This window comes from Rhinatrema bivittatum, chromosome 4, assembly GCF_901001135.1.
Source record: "Rhinatrema bivittatum chromosome 4, aRhiBiv1.1, whole genome shotgun sequence".
Taxonomy (NCBI): Eukaryota; Metazoa; Chordata; class Amphibia; order Gymnophiona; family Rhinatrematidae; genus Rhinatrema; species Rhinatrema bivittatum.
The window spans coordinates 191,942,276-191,965,830 of record NC_042618.1 but is presented as its reverse complement, the minus strand read 5'-3'; the positions used below and the strand labels follow the sequence as shown (position 1 = coordinate 191,965,830).

The following is a 23,555-nucleotide window of genomic DNA, read 5'->3' as shown; positions in this document are numbered from 1 at the left end:
TGCATAGTTTTTAAAGAGAAAGCACTGTTGCCCAAGAAAAAAAAAAGCCACACCTGCAGAGATTTGCATCTTCTTTTCCTGCAGATACTCTTTCTGAACAAAATGCATATAGTTTAGAAAATCCATAACTATGTGTATTGTTTTCTACCCTGACCTAACCCCCAATCCTGGAACGCCTCTACTACAATGCAGGTAAAAGTGCATGGGCTGTGCAATTATGTGCATACTTTTATCCCAATGCAGAGTAGGCAATTTTTAGAGCCCTTGACCGCAGGTAAAATTTTGAAAATTGCTCTCCCCAGGGCCAGTAAGTCTGACTGAAGTTTCCTCCCATGACATAAATGATCTGGGCAAAGACGAAGGACCCCCCACCCCTCTCCCATCCCCCTTCCAGAGATCTTTCCCAATAGAGGATAGGTCAATTATCCCTGGCTTCTAACCATGCCCTTCAGCCTGAAACTTTATTCATGGCTTCAAAACTCATTCCCCATGCTATTCTTAAAAAAAAACAACAACAAAAAAAACCAGTTCCTCTGTGCACCCTAGATCCTCTTCCATCCTTCCACCCTTATATTTGTGAAGTCACAATTTTTTTTTTTTTTGGTGGAAGTGATGCCCAATCACTCCTGCCCCACCAGTACCATCATTCAAAATGGTGCTGGCTGACCTACCACTGGCACTCCCTATTTGCCAGTCAGGAGAAACAACAATGGAAGAAAACCACCAGATAAATGGGAATGAATTCTCACGGTGCCAGAGGTCAAGCAGAGATTGGCTGTGACTGAGTTAGACATTCAAAGGAGCAGGGAAGAAAACTGCCTCACTTCCAGCCCCTCCAAATGTTCACTGAAAGTAAAGTAACAAAATTAGCCAAGCTTCTGCTTCAGCACAATGAAATATAGCAGGACTGTAGTTTATAAATTATTTTATTAGCAATTCAAGAAGTAACCATTTTTGCTTTGTACACATAGTAAGGGTTTATACAAGATTTTCAATCGTCAGTGGGTGGGGCCTGCCTGCTGTGCTGCTTGAATTAACATTTTTTTTGGATCACTGGAAGTGCCTCAAATGAACATTCAGCTCAGATTTAGACATTTACACAATTCTTGGTGTTGCACAAATATGTAACAGGGCTATCTGGTCACAGCTTTATTAGTGTTTGATGCCTAATTAGATTTATCATGAGCTGGTCCGGCACCTAATCAGCATCAAATACAAGTTATAAATATCATAGAGATAAAATGACAGGGATTTATTTTTTTACAACCGATAAGTCATTAGATTACAAAAGGCTTGCCTGCTAAATGTTAATCAAGTGTCTTACACCACTAGCAAACTTAATTAAGCAATTATGCACAGAGTCCTCATCAGATTCAGAGACAGCAGTATAGCATTTGGATTTTACTTAACATACTTGATAAGCTTCATAAGACATGATCTGTTTTTTGTCCATGGTAATGAAACATTTTTTATAACAGGAGATTTAATTGTTCTGCTTTGGCAATGGTTGTAAGGTAATCATGACCCTAACAGGGTTGGGTGACAGGGTTTTAAAACCTTTAGCCCACATAGTAAATCTACAAGTTCTCCGTCTCGGCCAAAAGGTCAAGAAGGAACCATCTGCAGCTCACAGATCAGAAAATACCCTTGATCCGAGCCATAAGGCTGAAAAGTAAACACGCATTGGATGTCTTATGATTCTTGTCAGAATGTTTGTCTGAGTCACTTCAATTATATGAATTACTGTAGTTTTCCTGATGGCCGGTCTACTCTGCTTAAGAGCTTTCATGCAAGTAGCTAATGGAGCACGGCCTGGTGGACTGAAGGTTTGCAGGGTGTTCACAGATGCTTTCTGCTCAGTTAGCGCAAGTTTTACTCAACGCCCTTCATAAATTCCAGAAATTCTGTATAAAAAAAAGAAAGCAGGAAATCAATAGCATCAATATTTATGCATTATCCCCTTAAAATCCAACAAGCAACAGCACAACTTTACAAAACAAAATAAATAGAATGAAACTGAACTTTTCTAATTCTTTTTCATGATTGGCAGGGTAGCTGAATGCTGATTGGTCCATCACAGCATTGCATTTTCTAATTGGCAAAATGAAAGAAGGTGGTTTCATAAACTTTAGGCAATTGATAAGTCACTGAGATTAGTGTAGCTACTAGCTAATCAATTTGTGCCCAGAAGTGAAAAGCCATTCTATTATGTTATCAGTAGATGTAGCCATATATCTGTGTAAGGCTTGACTTAATTAAATCTGTTATTCAAAACTAGGGAAATGGTATGATCTTTCCATTCCTGTTGGAAGGCTGTGTTTTAGTCCAGTAGGAGGTGTACTAGAAACTTAGAGAGTTTCCAGAGACTTTTCCTGTATGACTGAGTGAGTCACCAGGCGTAAGTCTGCCTGAGTATGTTTAGTAATTTTATTTTATGTATTTAGCCATTTTATATACCGTCATTCCAAGTGAAGATCACAATCATGATATAAATATTATAGGTACCAATTACATTCACTTGATGTGTTCATATATCATACATTGTAGGTGAAAGACGCATACATTGACTAAGGCAGCCAGGAGAAGGAGAGATATAAAGGGATGAGGTAGCAGGGATGAGGAAGCACTTATAAACAAAAGGTGTTAATAACAAAAGGTGCTGGAAGGATTATAGAGAAGGAGGTGGAGAGAAGATGTTTCCAATATATTTATTTGAGCTGGGTTCATATTGAGTTGGGTTCATATTGAGCTGGGTTCATATTGAGTTTGTCCATGTAGAAGCAAATAATGATTTCAGAAGGTTAAGTTAGATCATAGGCATTTTGAAGTAACCATGTTTTGAGGTCATGTCTGAATTTTTTTTTTGTTTCAGTGGTCAGATGAAGAGTCTCAGATAGGGAGTTCCAAAGTGTAGGGCCTACTATGGAGAACATACGGTCTTTTATTTTTGTCAGATGTGTATTCTGTAATGGCGGCACAGCTAGTAATCTTTTATGATGAGATCTTAATGAGCTCTGTGGCTTGTATCGTTGTAGTGCCACCCCTATGTGGGAGGATGTTCAGAGAGCCTGGGACTCCATTACTCCCTCTTTCCTCCAGAGCCTTCAAATAGGAACTGGAAGTAGGAGTCATCCAAGTACTAGAATACCTGAGGTGTCGGGGCACCTGCTTTTAGGGATATAATAGTTTCTTAATGCACAAACTAATTTTTTTTAAACTCCCAATGACGTAAGCTTATGACATGCTAATGCACTGGGTGATAAAATAATGCACACAAAGCAAAGGCTTATCACACACAAAAAAACATGATTTATTAGGGATGTGCATCGTTTTTTTGACGAATTAAAATATTGTACGATATTTCCTAATTCGTCATGTATCGGGGGTCCCCGAAAATGATAGGAAAACCCCACGAAATTTCGTGTGGTTTTCTTATCGTTTTGGGGGGGGGGGGGAGAAAGGGCACACAGAAAAAAACCCAAATCCACCCTGATCCTTCAGATCTAATTATTTACAATCCCCACCCCCCAAAATTTGCCTAAAGTCCCTGGTGGTCCAGCGGGGGTCCCGGGAGCGATGTCTCCCTCTTGGGCCATCGGCTGCCACTAATCAAAATGGCGCCAATGGCCCTTTGCCCTTACCATTGACAGGGGCTATCAGTGCCATTGGCTGGCCCCTGTCACATGGTAGGCACAATGGATGGCCCGTGACTTTTGTTAAGATGGCCCCGGCCATCCATTGCTCCTACTATGTGACAGGGGCCGGCCAATGGCACCGATAGCCCCTGGCACATGGTAAGGGCAAAGGGCCATCGGCGCCATTTTGTTTACTGGCAGCCGATGGCCTGAGAGCAGGAGATTGCTCCCGGGACCCCCACTGGACCACCAGGAACTTTAGGCAAGTTTTGGGGGGGTGAGGAGGATGGGGGATTGTAAATAATTAAATCTGAAGGATCGGGGTGGGTTTTTTTTTTTGGATCGGGACAGCCGAAAAAAAAAACGGTGAGAACCACGGGAAACGAAATTTCCCGCAGTTCTACGAAAATGAAACCGGAAACGATTGCCGGTACCATACACATCTCTATGATTTATGCACATAAAAGGATTTATCTGCACAAAATATGCTTTATGCCCATAAAGTTTTTTTTCTGTGCAGAAATCCTGAGCTCGATATTCAACCGTATCCAGCTAAGTTACAAGGGATATTCAGTGGCATGGGTATGCCGTTGAATATCCATGCACAAATCGCTATTTAGCCAGATAAGTTGTATCTGGCTAAATTAGACCTGGTGAAGCACTAACAGGCCGATGCTATACAGTGCGCTGGCTGCAGCACATGGTTAACCCACGATTGGACACACGTCCATATCTCCGATGCAAAATGGGGGTTAGCGCATCCAAATATGTATCCTATCGTGCATGTAGGTAATAGCGCTCATCACATGCAAATGCATGTTGATGAGGCTATTATCAATTCTCCCTCCATGTAAAAAAAAAAAATGTGTGCCTCTGGTCACATTTTTACTCTCAAAATGTAATGCCAGCTCTGGTGTGTGCATGTTTTAAAATCTACCCCTTTCTTTCTAAAATAAAATACATAGCACCTACCATCATAGTCAATCTTGCCATCATTATTTTTGTCACCATCTCTCATCAGTTCCTCAATGTCATCTTCAGTGATCGTCTCTCCGGTAGCCTGCAGCATTATCTTCAGTTCTTCCAGGTCAATGTATCCATCCGCATTTCTGCAGAAGAACACAATGGACTGAAGGCTACTGTTTAACATTTACCACAAGAGGACTTGTGGGAATTCAATGTGGAAGGTAACATCTTTCACCATCTTTATTCATAACCCAGAATGCGAGTGACTGGGATCATGGAATATCCACAAGGCCAGTGCACGACCATTATTTACTGCCAAAAGGGGTAACAATTGTAGAACTTCCCATCTTAAAGCAAAGTGGGGCCTCTACAGCAAAAGTTTGCAGTCAACAGATCACTTTGCAAACTCATTTCACAAGGTCAACAAATGGCTTCTAGGTGATCTTGTTATTGGATTAGCTTAATATATTTGTGATAAGCTTTTGAGGGCTATGGTACCTTCTTGTGTATGCAGAATGAGTTGAGCAAAACATTTCCAGAATATACAAGCAGACTGCAGATTGCATTACAATGGTGGTGTTGGCTTTCAAAGCTGTAAATTGCGGCGAAAAATGTGTGTGTGTATACTGGGCACATAGTAACAGATACACAAATGGGTTAAACTTGAGCTAATTCATCCTCTTTTCTCATTTCGTAAGTCTGCAAAGTTGTAAAGTAGAAGGATAGTGGGGAAACGTTTGAGAGAGCAAAACTTATTGCAAATGCATTGAATGCATATGAGTGTGTAATGGCATGCGTGCACACTGGTTTTGTGTATTTTTTCAACTATGAGGCATCGTACAGAGCCAACAATAATCACAGGATATGGCGAAGAGGACTGGAATCGGAGGAACTGCTTACTCTGATAAAGGCTGATGTACTAAAGCGAAATGCCCCAAAACACACAAAAACACCAAAATGTGGGCATTTTCCACGTCTTTTTCACACATTGCCCCCTTTTGCAAAAGAATTTAATAATTTTGCCACTTCTCTGTTGTAAACTTTTGAGCATAGTCTGCTACCTGCAGAAATGTATTTACATTCATAAATAATGAACTGCTGCAATGCAAAACGATGCAACGCAGCTCATTCATAGGTACGGTAACTTTGAAATCGGTATGTGGGCGCACATTTTGTGTGCATACATTGGGCGGCGTCCAGGGACATGCATGTTATAAAATAGTCTGGCCCTGCACACATGTGCGCACAAATCCTGCTTCTACTGCATACATTGAGGGATTTTAAAAGTGGTGCGTGCCGACGCCATTCCCAGTTTTACCAGTTCAGCCCCAGTTTGCCTATTTAAGAGACAGGTCCTCCAAACCCCAACTAGTTTAATAGCCTTCACTGCCCCCAGTTAGCCCTTACCCTTTAAACCTTGCAGATCTGCCTATTTTTCTTTATTTTTCAACTGTACACGTCATCCATAGCAGCAGTAAAGTTATGCGCGCCGGGGCACGTAAAGTATTTACGCACACATCTCTGGCTCATGCCCTGAAATGTCTGTGCTCTGCCCAGACCATGTCCATGCTCCACCTCTTTTTGAAATCTTTGTAGATGAGCGCACTGAGGAGATACCTGCTTATCTGGGTGGCTATTAAAATGTGCTCAGCGTGCGCGAGTCCAACTTATTCCCGCATCCCCTAATTCATGCACCCGCCGGGCTTTTAAAATCTACCTCTGTGAATTTAGTGAAAATTGCTTTATACCCTGGCTTCCACCACTCACTGAAATGTAGTCCTTGTTTTCCAGCTGTCCCAGCAGCAGAATTCCGCTGTAATTTTGCTACCCAGCTCATTTGCATGGGTAGCAAAGTTGGGTGAGAAGGAAGCCACTAACTCCTGGGAAATCCTGTGGGTTAGTACCTCCGTCTTATGGTCTTGCTGGATATCAAAATGGCTTTTAAGGGTGGCTTTCGCATGTATTTTTTCAACAGGCTTCCGTTATACTAGAAAATTTAGGGCCTGATGCACTAAAAGGTGACATTTTTAAAGCGATGCACGCTACTGCTATTTTATAAGCTTCGCACATACATTATGGATGGAGCGGTGGATGAATAACTTTGTTCATGTGATAAAGGGCCGGATATGGGGTGGGTCGGGAGTGTTCCGGGAGGACCAACACTTACAAGCATAAATCCCAATTTTATAACTTGCAAACACAGAGCGCGTACGGCTATTATTTGCACGTTTACTTCTGCTCTTTATCAAGTGTAAGTCTGAATAAAACTTTATAGCCAAAAACTGGCAGCGTGAGGGGTCTGGGTAAACTGGGGGGGAGGGGATACCGACGGAATAACCAGAGGGATCTGGATGACCTAGAGATAGACTGAACAAACTGGTGGACTACTGGGTAAAACTGGAAATTTCCTTCACGCGTGCATATTATAAAATGTGCTCACTTGCACGTGTAAAAGCAGACAGTCCTAAAGGAAATACGCGAATAACGTTTCCTCGTGTAACTGCTTAAAATTAGGAGCACACATTCGCCTGCCAGGCATATTTTATATAATGCGTGGACAACATTAAATCCTCGTGCATGTGTGCTTGTTCCCACAGATGCGCAGGGCGCGCCATCCTTTTAAAATGACAGTCCTTGCTTTTCCCCATAGCCACAGAATGGAAGGAAAAAGCCTTAGTAAATCAGGCCTTTAGAGTTTAACTAGAAAATTCACTCTTACAGTCTATATTAAATTTAAACTGAAAAAAAAAATTGAAAAATATTTTTGTAAGTAAATTCACAGAAAATGTTTACCATAATTCACAACATTTTGAACCAATTAAGATCTGGAGATTATTTGGTCTCAGATACCCCAAATTCAGGGCTTAGAAAAATTTAAAGCGAAAGGATATTTGTCAACTTCAGCAAATAAAAATATTCAAATCCTATGTTAACAAAAAGAGGCCAATATTCAAAGACATTTAACCAGATAACTCACGTTAGCCAGCTAAATACCAACTTTATAAATATTGGGGGACTTATCCAGTTAGATTTCAGCTGGATAAGTCAAGAGGTGTTTCAGGGTAGGACTACGTTATCTGGCTAATTTAGCTAATTTTCAGTTGTATCCAGCTAAGTTATCTGGCCTCGGATAACTTAGCCAGATACAACTGATATCCATTTAAGTAAAAAAAAAAAAATAAAAAATTGCTCTGTGGGGCCTGTAGCGCGATTCCCACTCCCTTCCCTCAATATGTCTGTTATGCCCGTCAGTTGCAGACAGCTGCGACCGTGTTTACTTACATCCTGCACCATTCTCCTGCCTTCCCCGGGTCTGCTCGCGGCGCAGGCCAGTCTTCACCGCCGCGTTCCCCATGGTTCCTCGTGGCGGCCGAGATGCCACTACCACCCACGTAGTCTTTGGGCTTTCCTAGGCGCGCGCGCACGCACCACTGGGCCCTCCTTTGAAGCCTCTTCGGCGGGAACCTCGGGGGCGTCCCTGTTTGATGATGTCATTGAATCTACATACTTAAGCTCCACCTTCGCCCCCAGCTAGCCGACTTGGCAACGAGTCCTGTACGTCTCTACAAGCTCCTGCCTCTATGTTCCTGTGGCTACGCTATCTGACTACACTATCTGACTCTGTCTGGTACCCGCTCCTCAGGGGCCAGTGTGCGCACTCTACGGGGACTTTGTCTCCAGGCCTTCCCCGCTCCTCGGGCTGGCCCTGCACCTCTGGACATCCTACCCTGCAAGCTCGGGGCTGTCCCCTGGAACACCTTTACCACTCGGGAGTTCTACCTCAGGGCTTCCCCGCTCCTCGGGGTTGTGCCTACGTGCTGTACAAGACTGTCCGCGCTTCCCCGCTCCTCGGGGACGCGCCTATGGGCTATACAGAGACTGCCAGCACTTCCCCGCTCCTCGGGACAGTGCTTCCGTGCTATACAGAGACTGTCAATGCTTCCCGCTCCTCGGGGGTTAGCATACGTTATCATTGGAGACCTGACTCGGGCTTCCCTGATCTGCGAGTTGGCCTACATCATTACATAAGCACTTCCTTCGCTGCACAGCTCCGCCCCTCGGGGTTGCCTCTCTGGAATACCTCCTGCATGGCCAGTCTCACGCCTCCCGCTCTACGGCCTGCCTAGTGCCTTCTCCCTCAGGGGTCTCTGCCCAATTATTGTCTCCAGCCTGTCTATCTACTGGGGGATTCTGCCTGGCTCCTTGGGATCTCTCCACAGCCTTACCCAGAGCTCCCTGTTGTGCCTGACCTCGCCTCCTAATGGTGTGGACCTGTGGGGCTCCTCCCCACAGGTAGTAACAACTCTCACCTCGGGCCAAGGGTCCACATACCCACAAACCATAACAATGTCATAAATGGCCCCTTCGGGCAGCACATCCCCTAGCCTGAAACCCCTTTGATGCTTATATATACTTAGCTTGTGGGCCTGCAAGTCAGGCCCCACCCCGTGTTTAAAATTTAACTCAAGCTCTCTCCTGCCATTTTCTGCTGGCTTTTATGGCAACCCCACTCTCTGATGACAGAATGTATTATCAGCTTCATCTAAATATGTATGACCCTCAACATAGCCCTTTTATATAAACGGCGACTCTTCTGACATAACCAACGTTGGAAACTGGGTGGAGGAAGTAATCTGAGCAGGCTCCAACTGTGAAATCAGCTCGAGTTAAAAAGCTGAAATCGGTTGCCCACACTTTGATCACCATATACCACATTTATTATTAAATGATCTTAACCATTCTCATACCCAGGTTTTGGATCTGTTGTATTTACTGTTGTGTTCTTTGCACTGTACTTACGGCCATTATTATGTTTGTGTTCCTGTGGCACCTTACAAATGGAACGGGGGGGGGGGGGGGGGGATAACAGGGAAGTTGTTATACAGTATTGTAAATATTGTATTTGTGCATATTTTACACCGTGCCCCTGTGTGACCAGGGGGCTGAAAAGAACCGATTGGACTCCATAGCTATATGTTATTTTGTTAATAAAAAGATTTGAACATTTCTTATATACTGCATTCTCTAGTAGCCGAAGCGGTGTCAAAAGCATTTGTGCAGTTCTGGCCCATAGGAATCAACAGAAAAACAAGGATACATAGATCAAAAACAGAACTCTTTCATTTCCTTGCACAAACTCCTTCATGTTTATATTTATAAGGTATATTTATAATATTTATGCTGGTAAGCAGCAGTGAGGTTTATACAGCTGAGGAAGGTTTTCAAGAGGCCAAGCACAGAATTTGTAAACCGGTGCGTGAGCACAGTATGTATGCTGCGTGCCTCCTGCATGTTTTTACAACCTGAAATGTGCATCCGGCAGTGGCACCCACTGCACTTTTGCAGAGAAGCAGACAGGCCAGGGAGCTTGCAGGCTGTGGAACTCTGGATGCAGTCTAACACTGTGTGTGAACCCCCACAAATCTGAAGCTCTTTGGGTCAGGAGGAGAATTAAGGAGCCCCCTGATTCCAGTATTCTTTTAAATAATGCTGTCATTCCGTTGATAAATCAAGTCTCCCACCTTGAGGTGGTCAGACTCTGCACTTACCATGCTTTCCAGGTAGACAAGGTTTCAAAGAGCATATTTGGCAAATTACATTTGATGCATTCTTTCTGGAACTCATTATTACAACACCTTATATTTGGGTTTACCAAGAAAGTCTACATATGTTCAGTTTCAAGTCATAACATGGGTTTGCTCCTTCTTATCTTACTCATGGCTTGCAGTGTTATGTTCTGAATAGATATTTATGCTCTGGTGATGAAACCAAACTATAGATTCTGCCTTTGTCTATGGTAAAATATAAAACCACTTCAGTGTGCTCATTTACTGGCATGTTACTGGCATTTTCTATTCCTCTGGCAGCTAGAAGTGAGCAGAACCTGTTATTGTAAAAACCTATTTTTTTCCAGGGGGCTTTGAGAGCTTAGTTGAGTTATCTGCTGTTGGGTTTATTCTAATCTTGTAAGAAAATGTTATTGATTTGATTTACTCACTATACTGATAATTCATATAGTATTTATTTATAATTGTATCTTTTATGCATTGTATCCTGGGGTTGATTTATAATTTGATTTGTATATTATGATTTAATGTTACAATGTGCATACTGTACTCTACTTTGGATGGAATCTTTCTGAGAAAAGCAGGTTGAAAATAAATAAATAAATAGTCCCATTCTGATTCATAATTCTGTAAAGTGTGCCCATCCTATGCAAGTTCACCTCTGCATGTGTAGTGTGGGTAGCCTGCTATTTTAACCCATTTGTGGTTCTTTAAAATAAGATGCAAGTATCTTTGGCATATCTCTTGGTTTGCTTCACTCTATCAGAAATACTTTGCCACAGTCCTGCTTGTCAGCTCCCAAATCTATGCATTCTGGGACTGGTAGTCCTGCATTTTGGACTAATATATAGCTGGATGATATATCCCAAATACTAACAATGGGAATTAAATAGCCAGGACTGGTTGAAAGTATTCCTGATGGACTGGCGATAGCTGAGAAGTACGATTGCTAGTTTTATTATTTATAAAGTTGATGCACAGTGTACTACCTGCACCCTGGCTGTAGTTGGTCACTTCCTAACTGTTCATGAATTCCCACAGACTGCTAAACTTCTTAAAGGAATTTTTTTTTTTTTTTTACTTTCTGTTCCTCAGTTTACACTCACTCATTGCCAGTCATCTCTACAGATATCCTTTTCTTTCCCCCCATTGTATTCGGGTCACATCTTTGAGACACTTACTTGTCAAACATTCGAAAGAGCTCTGATAACTCCTCCTCCGATTTTCCTTTGCTGTCGTCTTTCATACAGCGGACCATCATGACTAAGAACTCATCAAAGTCTACTGTGCCGCTTCCTGAGATGGGAAAACTGAGGTTAGTGCTCCAGAAGCAACATAACCATAGCAACCAATAGTATTATAGCACATGCAATAGATTCAGAACTAGGACCAAGGACCAACCTGTGATCCCTGGGGTCAAGCTATGGTTCTGATTTACTAAGCCTTTTTTCCTATAGACACAGAAAGTGAGAAAAGACCTAGTGAATCCGGTCTTAAGTCAGATGGAGAGCAAAGATATTGTCCACAGTTGGGCCATGTATGTGGTATTCTATCCCAGTGTGTTTAAGATTCTCTTTATCCTTTAACTATATTTAGGGCAATGCTAAGGAGATATCTTTTGCCCTAAAATGTTTAAGCTTTGTAAATGTATTGTGAATTGATACATTCATAGCACTTTCCTTTGGGAGGGAAATTCCCTTAACATATTGCAACTGTATGACTTAAGTTAATCACTCATTACTCATTCTATCTCTGTACTGATGTATTTATTTATTTAAAAGCATTTATTGCCTGCCCTTCCTACATTCAGAGAGGGGAACATAATCAGAAATAAAAGGGGAAACAGACATTACATATGTCATCCATGAATAGCATCAGTCATTACAATAAAACATGATCATCGGGGGGGATAGAACTAAAATGACTGGAGGGAAGTTCGTACATTTGAAAAAACTGAGTTCTGCCCTTGCTTCTGGCGCTAGGTGGCCTCCCATAAGGGGAGACATGTTGGGAATAGACTCTTATCATTTAAGCTTGAGAAAGCTGTTTTGAAAAGAAAGGTTTTGAGGGCTTCTTTTAAAGAAAGTTCTGTTTTGGAGGTATCTTAGTTCTCTGGGTAGGGTGTTCCAAAGGAGAAGTCCTGCGGAGAAGACAGCGCGTTCTCTGATTTCCTCGAGGTGTGTGAGCCTAGAGGATAGGACGTCTAAAAGCATGAGACTGGACTATCGGGTGGTGTGGATTTTTATTATAGAGGAAATCCAGGATGAGTGCAAGTTATGGACTGAGGAGTGTGTAATCATGGCAAGCTTGAATTGTACCCGGAATGGGATTGGGAGCCAGTGTCGGGATTTGAGAACAATAGAGATGAGAGTGCGTATGGAGTGTCCGTAAGGAGTCTTGCTGCTAAATTTTGAATGATCTGGAGAGGACGAGTTGCGTATAAAGGTAGATCTGTCAGGAGGGAGTTGCAGTAGTCTATGCTAGAGAATATTAGTGATTGGAGGACAGTCCTAAAGTTGAAGGATACAAGAAGGGGTTTAAGGTAACGGAGTAAGCGTAGTTTGTGTAACGAGGGGTTGATAATAGTTCTTATATGTTGGTGCATAGAAAGCGATGAGTCAATAGTGATTCCCAGGTTTCTTACATTTGGTGAGATGGCGATTGATTGGGACTCAAAGGAGAAAAGGTTGGGTGTGTTATCCACTGGGTGGCATGATAGGATAATGATTTCAGTTTTGGAGATGTTGAGAGCTAGTTTATTGCTGTGTAGCCATCTTTGGATGGTTGTGAGGCAATGGGTGAGGAAAGATTCTGTGAGGGTCCAGATTTCCTTTAGGGGAAAGAAGAATTGAATTGCATTGGCATAGATTTTGTAGTGAACTCCAAATTTGGCAAGGGTACGACCTAAAGGAGTAAGGTAAAGGTTGAATAAGGCAGCGGACAGAGCAGAACTTGGGGTGTCAGCTAGATTTACATTCTACAGCACTGCACATACAATCAGTATTTTATAAAATATAAAGAGTAATAAAATGACTACTACTACAGTATTGATCATTTTCATTATGTTGTGGTCAACTGGTGGTTGCAATGTTGTCTGCATGCCATCCTGAGAGCTATTTAAGAGCTTGACTTTTAAAGCCATTTATGTGCATAAGCCCAGTTATCTGCATGTAATGAGTTCTTACAAAACTGAGTGGGGCTCTGTGTGCATAAGAGTTTGAACGTAACCCGGTTACTCTGGAACTTTTACACGAACTGCAGAGAAGCGTTCCGAGGAGGGGGAGGGGCTGGCACAGGCAGAGTTGGAACTTGCACAAATATCTTTTTATCTTAAAAAGCAAATGCATATGTTAACCCACATAAGTTATACTGTCCAACTACTTACCTGAGCGTTTTCAAAATGAACTTATGCTCATGTATTTGCTTTAAACTCCGCGTGTATAAGTTGCATGCAGATTTTAGCCCTACCTATAGATTAGAAAAGTACCCTCCCTATAGGTAATTGGGGGCATTTAAATCTTTTTCAGTAAACAGAAGCATAATTTATTTATTGAATGAAGTGCAGAGGCTGGGATTCCCGTAAACCTCAGTAATGCGTTGCATTATAAGATCATGTCCAGATGCCAAAGAACTGCAGAACTAGGCCAATAGCCAAGGTGAAGAGGTTTAGTACAATTACAAGAACATAGTTGTGTGAAACAGAATATAAGAGAGGTACCATTAGAAGTCTGACCCCATTATTAGTTATGGTTAATACTGGGCATTTGGTATAGACAGCATTAGGAGTGTGCACTGAACATATTTTTGTTTCATTTTGGTTTGTTTTGTTTCATCTACTTAAAAGGAATCAACCAACAAATGAAAAAAAAAAAAAAAGTCAGATCTGACCCATCCCCTTCCCCTCTATTGCCATCAAAAACCCCCATAGCGCCCCCTCCAGATTCCCCTGAACCTCCCCATCCCAACCACATATCCCATCCACAGGTCTAAAGGACAGAAATGATCCCCTAGGTTGCTCCTGCCCTGCTGGGTCTCGGTTTCAAAATGGCACTATTTTGAAATGGAGATCCAGCAGGAGCCACGAGGGATCACTCCTGCCTCTTAAATCTGAGGATGGGGGCAAGTAGTTGGGCACTGGGGGATGCCTGCTCTTGCTCCCTTTGAAAACGAAACAAATAATTGTTTTCAAATCAAAATGAAATGAAATGGGAAATTTAATTTCACACAAAAACACATCCCTAGTTAGCATAGTTAGTGAGAAATCCTGATAATGCTGTGGCTATACCAAACTCCAAATGGGGTACACTTTACGTAGGACGCTTGCTCCTAGAGTAGGATTTTACAAGCTTAAAGGTGAATTTTAAGACCCCCGCGCGCGGGCGCACATGTGCGTGCATTTGCCGGTGATTTGATAATATATGTGTGTATACAAGCTCCTGTTATAAAATCAGCCATATGCACATTCGTGTGCGATTGATTTTATACTGACACGCACATACGCTGCCTCATCGCGTAAGGGGGGGGGGATTTTGGTAGATACGTGTGTCGACGCAATTACCTGTTTCTCCGGTTTGTTCCCAGTTTGCCCCAGTAAAGGAGAGGACTTTCTAAAGCCCCTAGCTAACTTGCCTCCCTTTCACCCTATTAGCCGCGACCCTTAAAATCCCACTAACTAGCCTAGGTTTTTTTTTTGTTTCGTGACTTACACGCCATCCATAGCAGAAGTAAAGTTATACGGAAAGAGGTGGATTTTAAAAGGTGCGTGCGCGCGTTCATGGACGCGCTAATTTTATAACATGCGCACATCGGCGGGCACATGTTATAAAATCCCATGGCCGCACACACATGCGCACCGGATTTTATAATCCGTGCGCGCATGTGCGGGCAGCGCGCGCAAGGGAGGGGGGACTTGTGCATTTTCCGCGCAGTGACATATCCCGGCCTTCCCCAGTTCCCTCTACCTAACTTCCTTTCCCCTTCCTCTCTCCTCCCCACCCCCTAAACTCTTTTGCCTACCTTTTCTTTTTTTTATTTTATTGCTTACTGCTCCATTGGAGCAGAAGCAACTTGCAAGAGCTGACTGACTGCCAGCACATGCTTCCCTGGCACAGCAGCAAATGGCCGCTGTACCGGCTGCCTCCAGCCCTGCCCCCTAGACCGCCCCTTTCTCTGGGCCCGGTAGTTCTGAGCATAACAGGAGTTACACTGGTGGCTGGGCCCCTTTGAAGCAACCCCCATTTTTTACACGCATGGCCGGTTTTAAAATTCGGCCAATAGGAACCCTGGTGCGTGCTGGTGTGCGTAAATACTTACACACTGATTTCATTCATATTTCCTGGAACGCCCATGCACAACCCAGACCATGCCCATGCCCCGCTCCTTTATGAAAAGACATTTTTACTCGCATACCAGGAGATACGCGTGTACCCAGGTGCCTCTTGAAATCCACGCGACACGTGCCTGCCCAGTACACGCGTGTATCTCCTGGTTTTGGTGGGTATAGGGCTTTTAAAATTCACCCGTAATTGGGAAAGCCAATGCTACCAAAATCAAGACCATAAAATTTACGAAAAATATGTGTACCAAAACTCCTTAGAGTTATTAGTATTAATGATGATATTATCTGCATGATGCATTTTCTCATTTGGAGTTGATGTTGCTTTCAAATCTTTCCAGAGGCTCCAGTGCTTTGCCTTTGTAAGCACGATAACGTGCAGAAAAAAATGCAAATAATGCATGTAATCACATTTGTGAATTTTTTATACCTTATTTTCAGTTTCTTGTGCATAATTTAAAATTTGCAAAAGCAAATTCAAAGACATATACAAACTAGCTAATGAGTTGAAGAAGCATGCAAATCAGCTCTTTGGCAATTTCCATAAAGGTAAATTTTGCATGGAAAATCATGAAAATTGACAATTTTCTACAAAACTTAACTAAATCTGGAGTGGAGTTGTAGCCTAGTGGTCAGAGAACTAGGCCCTGAACCAGCATAGGCAGAATTCAATTCCCAGTCAAGGATTGATAAAGGCAAATTACCCCTTCCTCTGGCAAAAATAAATTTGATAAACAAACCACAGAGAGTTGGTTTTTTTTTTTTGGTATGAAAGTCTGCAATTTTGTGTGACTTTCTTACAAAAAAAAATCTCCATGAATCTCATTTCCATGATATTTAAATGAGCGAGTATCATGGGGAAAACGTTGCGTTACTGGCTCATTTGGTAAAGCACTTTGCCCCTTAGGACATTGGCTTCTGAGCGTGTTACTTACTGACGGAAGACAACTTTGCAGCTTAAAAGCTGTTTGACTCAGGCTTGCTTCCTTCTAGTTTATGCATATTAAACGAGGACTGGACTGTAAGTGACAAACTCCTGAAGGCTTCTGAGAATTGTTTTTGCCTCAGTGGGAATTCCTTGCAGTTCTCGGTGCATTTAGAGAGCAGAGCTTACCGTCTTCATCTACCTCATCGATCATCTCCTGCAGCTCCTCTGCGCTGGGGTTCTGGCCCAGCATTCTCATTACCTTCCCCAGCTCCTTGGTACTGATGCAACCATCCTCTGCGTCCTGGACAAAAATATCAAAGGCAGCCCTAAACTCTGCAGAAAGAAAAAAGAAACACGAGAGTCCTTATCATTCCGAGTTCTCACAATAAACACAAGGAGGCAAGTTTCATCATGCTCAATTTTTTTTACCTATTGCTTTCTGTGTTACAGACTCTGAACATGCTCTTCCTCTCCATATAGGATAGGGGTGTGCCACTGAAAATGTTTCATTTGTTTTGTTTTAGTGGGTTTTCATTTGCTTTTATGTTTCGTTTTAGCACTCACTAGATATTTTTAATACATGTAAACACCCTTTTGTGTGCATTAAACTGATTTAATATGTGTACATTCATTTAGACGGTAACTGTAAAACGAGCGAGCGGGTGCCCATACATGCGCGTATGGGTGCACAAGTGCACATACATAGGAATTTTAAACCACGTGTGCAGTTGTGCACGTTTGATTTAAAATATGCCTGCCTTGCATATGTGTTCTCCTAATTATAAGCAGTTACTCGAATAAATGTATTTCACGTATCTTCCTTAGGAGTTTGTCGGCTTTAATGCGGACGGGTAAGCGGATTTTAAGACATGCGCGTGTGAAGGACATTCCCAGTTTTATCAATTAGTCCACCAGCCTGCCCAGTCCATCTTGAGGTCATCCAGTTGACGCAGATCCTTCACCTTGTCATTGTAGGCCTAAACAGAGATTTATGTAGCCTCGCATTTCAACAAGCGCAGAAGTAGACATGCGCAGCTATCATCCCGCCGTGCGCTGCGGCCGCTGGATTTAAAATATGGCTTTATGTGCGTAAATTTTGGGCCCCGTCCTGGAACGCCCCTGACATACTCTAACTCTGCCCCATTTTTTTTTCACTCACGTACGCGCGTTTGTTTACACACATGATTTGTGGCTTTTAAAATACACGTTGCTTGTGCGTGGTTCAGATACTCATGTATATGGACCTTTTAACATGAACAACACTTTGAGGTGTTAATAGCTGAGCGCACTGAAAAAAAGAAAAAGAAAAGAAAAAAAAACTCTGCCGGCCGCTTTGAAGACCGACACCGATATGCTCGGCGTCGGTTTTCATAACCGGCCAGCTTGCAGTAATGAAAACCGACGCCGATAAAGTCAGCGTCGCTTTTCATAACCGGCTGACTGCAGTTATGAAAACTGGATATTCACTATCACTGAAAAAAAAAAATCAAAGAGCCTGCGGCCTGATTGTGAGCCTTTCCTCCCCTCCACACCTTATACATAAATGATCCCTCCCCCCCCCCAACCTTTGCCCGATTTTATAAAAACTATTGTAATGGGAACCCCCGGACTTCACACCCCTCTCCCTCCCGGTAAATACTACACAGGCTCACCCCTCCCCCACCCTGAACTCCCCCATGCCCCCTCCTTCTGACCGGCAGCGCCGGAGCCACCGGGAGCAGATGAGTAAGACCCTTGCTCCTGGCAGGGATCGATTTAAGCAACCGGGAAGGTGGGGAAATGGGGGAATCTGGGGTAGGGGAGAGGTGAGCCTATTTAGTGTTTGCCAGGGAGGGGGTGAAGTCTGGGGAAGTTCCCATTAAATTTTGATATTAAATCGGGCAAAGATTGTGGCGGGGGTGGGAGGGATCGTTCCTTGGGGCTGAGGTGTGCTGGACCGCAGGTCAAAAGTTATCCGGCTAATCTAGCTGGATATACCCAATATTCAGCTAGGTTAGACGGATATCTCAGCCCCTCCTTGAACACCAGTGAAACGCCTCGTTTTATACAACTCAATTATAGCTGGATAAGTAGTTATCTGGCCATAATGTAGCCAGTTAAGAGGCTGAATATGCAGTATAAGCCATTTAGACGGATAACTTATGAGTTATCCGTCTAAATGGCTTTTGAATATTGACCTCAGTTTTAATTATTGTTTGATGTGTCTGCTGTTTTGAAATATTATATTGATGTTTGGGACATTTTTAAAAACATTTGGTATGTTTTTAATTATTGGCTGTTTTGTTACCTGTTTTAAATATTTATTCATTTGAAGCCGATTTTAAAAGCATCGCTTGCGCAAAAATGCCCACATACGCACGTATGTGGGCCATGCGCAAGCAACGCGGATTTTAAAAATCTTCAAAAGTACGCACGTATGTTCCCGTGCACACGTCAAAAGTATGAGGGCAGAAAAGAGGTGGGACATGGACATTCTGGGGCGGGGACAACAGTTACACGCGTCGGCTTGTTATCCATGCAACTTTACTGCTGCTCCAGATGAGGAGCAAGTCTGTTGATCTCGAGTTTTAGGGCTTACAAAACAGGGTAAGGGGGTCTGGGTCAACTGGGGCACATGCAGGATGAAGAACCAGAGGGGTCTCGAAGACCTCGATATTAACTGGGCAAACTGGGGGACTAACTGGAAAAACCGGGTTGTCCCTCGCACGAGCATGTTTTAAACTCCTCCTACATGTGTGCGTAAAAGCTGGCAAAGTCCTAGGAAAGATACATGAAGTAAATTTTCTTAAGAAATCTCTTAAGATTAGGTGCGTACTCAGTGCAGGAGATGTATTTTAAAATATATACGTGCAAGTGAGTGCACGATTTAAGGACCCGATGCAATACAGTGCGCTCAGCTGTTTAACCCGCTGTCAGAAGCGGGTTAAATAGGCGCTAATCCATCCCCTAATGCAATAGGGAGATAAGCACCTATTTAATGCACGTCCGACGCGGAGTGAATGAGTTAGCACATATCACATGTAAATGCATGTGAATGGGGCTATTACTCATTCACTCCAAATGCAAAAAAATAAATGTGCGTCTCAGACGCACATTTATCGCTCAGATATTAATGCCTGCCTGGAGCAGAAATTAATAGCTGAACGCACTGAAAAAAAAAAAAAAGAAAAAAAACCTCTGCCGGCCTCTTTGAGACCGACACCAATATGCTCGGCGTCGCATTTCATAACCGGCTGACTGCAGTTATGAAAACCAACGCCGAGTTTATCGGCATCGGTGTTCATAACCGGCAGACCGCTGGTAACCACGGGGTCGTGTTAGCAAGGAGGTGCTAAGGTCGCGCTAGCGACCCTAGCACCTCCTTGCTAGCGCGACCCCCTCATTTGTTTATTGCATGGTGTCCCCTTGCGGGCGCCATGCGTACGCTAAGAAAGCAGGTGCTGGAAAGTCAGTGCCCGCTTTCCGCAAATTTTATTGCATCGGCCCCTAAATCTGTAGTGTATCTCCACTCAAGCACCAGATACGTGCATGTATGGGCATATGTGCTTTTTTAAAAATTATACTGTTTATTAGTATGGTTTTACTGTTATGATTAATGTTTTAAATTTCTTGATTTTATTTGATGTTTTATGAGACTAGTAATGTATCATTTTTTCCATTGTTGCACTGCATACTGAATCTGGCTTGTTGCGGTTTTCAGTTCAGTTTTTGTTGGCACATTTCTATTTATACTTTATGGTTTCTTTATTCTTTATTCTGTATTTAGTGAGGGTCTGTCTGTAATCTGCATGGGTGACAGAAGTGAGATATTTGGCTAGCATTTAGTTTCTGTGTAGAGATCTATAGCACCTTGGCTTGTTGTGTTTTCCTAAGAGGAGGTGTACTGGTGTTTTAGGGCCTGGTGTAATATTTGCAGTGTTACTTTTTTCATAGGTAGTGTTAGCAGTTGGTACTGTTTTGATATGGGAGGTTTACTAAATTGTAATTGCAGTTCAATTTACTCATGATTTTCTGATAGACAAGCACACACCCAACACTTGCTAAAATAGGCCTAGTAACATATGGGTTCCAAGTGGCTTTTTTTTTGCAGGGTTTTGAGGTTGGAACCACAGCAGTGCATGTAAATATATATGTTATAAGTGATTTTTACCTCATAAGACTGTACTTGGGATGTCCTTTTTCATGTAAACTCTGTTATTTTTTACTACATATTTTTTTTAAATTGTGTGTGAGAAAGGATAGGAGAACAAAGCTGTAAGGGTTGCCTAGGACACCTAATACTCTTCCACTGGCTTTGAGAGAATACGTTGCACATAAATTCTCACCATTCACTCATCTCCTATTTTCCCAAGGTGTAGATGCTAGAGAAGGGTGAGAGGCAGATGGTAGGGTTCCTGGGAGTGTGAAAGGGTTGCCAGCTTCCTAGAAATATTACCACTAACACTCTCTCTGCCATTCTGGGAACCCGGACCCTGCCTCCCCCTTCTCCAGCATTTCAAATCACCAAAAGGGCCAAACTTCAAGAAGGACCCGACCCCTTTTCCCTCTCGCTCATTTAACCTGTGCCATGCCTTGGGAAGGAGCACCATCTTGTACTTTGCCTCAGGCAGCAGATTGCCTTGAGTCGCTCCTGGTTCTGGTACAAGAGTATCCCATGCTGGATTTTGTAATGTGGTTTCACTTGGACTACACTGAATGAGATCAGACCTATTCTGCAAAAAATGTGTTGATGTAGATCCTCTCGCTATATCAATATCAAAATCAATCCCTTCCTTTCTGAATGTGCTACCAAAACCTTTATCCACTCTGTTATCACCTCCCGCTTTGACTACTGCAACTTGCTCCTCCCTGAATCATCTCTCTCCATTGTTTATTCAAAATTCAGCAGCACGCCTTACCTTCCTCCAGCTTCACTAGGATCCTTTAACTCCTCCTAGCAGACCGTTATATTGGCTCCACATTCCACATAAAGTTCAAACTTCTTGTACTGTGCATTCACTCTGCAGCTCCTCATTATCTCTCCTCTCTTATCGCTCCCTACACCCTTCCTCCCAGACTTCATTCATTAGACAAGATGTGTTTATCTGCACCCTTCTCTTCCATCCCTAAATCTTGACTATGCATTTTCCACTTTGCTGCACTGAATGCCTGAAATAGACTTCTTGAGTGGTTATTTATGTTATGCTCCTTCTCTTACCTTATTAAAATCTTACCTAAAAGTCTACTTTTTAGGGCTTCTTATGGCCTTCTTAATTTTAATCATTTTCAATTGTAAACAAAATTCTCTTCTGTGTCTTGTCTGAGCATTCTGACTAGTTTGTAAACTCCATAAAGCAGGGACTGTCTCTCTGTACAGTGCTACATACATCTTACAGCACTATATAAGTGAGTAATAGTAGTAATATTACCAAGTAAGGCTGGGACATCAGTCACACAGCACCTGTTGCATACTCTAGATACATAATTGTTTCTCATTACTTTTACATTGACCAAACAATTAATAGCTGGGTGCAATGGTCTGCTTCTGTACCAATCCCAACCCCCAATTTATTCAAAGACTTTTTCACTTACCATTTTTCTGCTCATCTGTCAGCTGCTCAACCTGGGATGATAAGAGAAAAAAAAATCACATTAATAGTTGTTGGTTGTTAAATTTCTAAGCGGCAGGTTTATTTTCATCCACACTTTCTGCACATGTAGTCATGAATTTATACCATGAAATCTACAGTAACAGCGAAGTATTGGATTAGCTCATGATACAAGAGATACTTCATTATGGACATCAATAGCACCATTCAAAAAGGCTGTGAAGTAATAATTCTTTTTTCTTCAGTATATTTATTGGGTTTTTATTCAAAGAATACAAACATAATAACCCAAAGGTACCAAGATGGCACATATCAAAAACATGTCACCAAGTGAGAACATAATTCGAACAATAGTTAGAACAATAATCTTATTGCATAGAAACCCCAGTGTTACTTATTCCCCTCTCCCCCAGTCCCTCCCCCTCATCACCCCACCAAAACCACCAAGGAAAGAGAAAATCCAGAGAGTCAAAGCGGTAGAGCATAGAAAGACAAGTAGCGTGGGGAAGCAGCCCCTAACAGAGTTAAAGACTCCCCACGATAATGCTTCACCTAACATGTGATAATAAGGGCCCCTATGGTCTCCTTCACCACCGGAGATAAAAGTATCAATGCACAGTTGCCAGATTTTGGATGCAGCCTCCCACTTAAGCGGTGGAAGGGATTTAGATGAAATATATCCAAATGTTAGCAGTTGGAGCATTCTATTTTCCCAGTGTGATAGACATGGAATCTCCTTTCCTATCCAAACTTCCAATATAGTTTTCTTGGCTATTTGACCTGCTTTATCTATGAATAACTTTTGGCTCCTGAGTGTGATACATGTTTCAGCCTCAAAGAGTCCAAAGAGGCAAGTCCTAGGGTTATTTGAAATATTTACACCGAAAAGCAAAGAACATCGATTTCTTATCGCCATCCAAAAGGAGGCAATAACTGGGCAGGTCCAAAATCCATGGAGAAAATCACTCGAGGGGGCTCCACATTTAGCACAATCAGGTGTTCCACATATTTTGGCCTGGTATGTCCTGCTTGTGCTTGACGAGTAATATAGCTGCCATAGGAATTTAAATTGTAATTCTCTCAAATCCACGTTTTCCATAATGTCAAGAATATGTTTGAAGCAATACTGCATAGCTGTGGTTGTTAAATTAAAATCTGGACTCCCTACCCATCAATGGAGAATCTCAGAGAAGTCATTCTTCACTTCAGAGCTCCTGATCACTTTTGAAAATGTGGCACACTTGGGGTTATCTACTTGCTTCCCGGGAAGAGCTCCTCTAATTTCACCCAGGGAACTAATTGGGGGTTATTAAATCCAGAAGATGTAATGTAGTATATTTCTTGAAGATATGCAAAAAAATCGGAGTGTTGTAAATTAAATTTCAGTTGTAATTCTTGAAAGCTATGTAAAATATTAGAATTAGGAGAAAACATATGATAGATTTGTGTTAAACCTTTTTGGTACCAATTTAAAAAAATATTCTCCATACCAGGATGGAACTGGGGATTTCCACAGATTGCCACACGTGAGGAAGG

The 23,555-nt window shown here is 42.4% G+C and overlaps 1 protein-coding gene across 1 annotated transcript in view; it reads right to left on the bottom strand.

The window, feature by feature from the left end:
- Positions 1–908: 908 nt before the first annotated feature.
- TNNC1 (troponin C1, slow skeletal and cardiac type) overlaps positions 909–23,555 on the bottom strand; it is a 48,583-nt gene continuing 25,936 nt past the window's right edge. The window contains exons 2-6 of the mRNA XM_029599467.1: positions 22,003–22,033; positions 16,618–16,764; positions 11,350–11,464; positions 4,608–4,744; positions 909–1,904 (exon numbers count right to left, since the gene is read on the bottom strand). Coding sequence (XP_029455327.1) covers positions 1,873–1,904; positions 4,608–4,744; positions 11,350–11,464; positions 16,618–16,764; positions 22,003–22,033 — 462 coding nt within the window. The 3' untranslated portion in view covers positions 909–1,872. The remainder of the gene's footprint in view (positions 1,905–4,607; positions 4,745–11,349; positions 11,465–16,617; positions 16,765–22,002; positions 22,034–23,555) is intronic.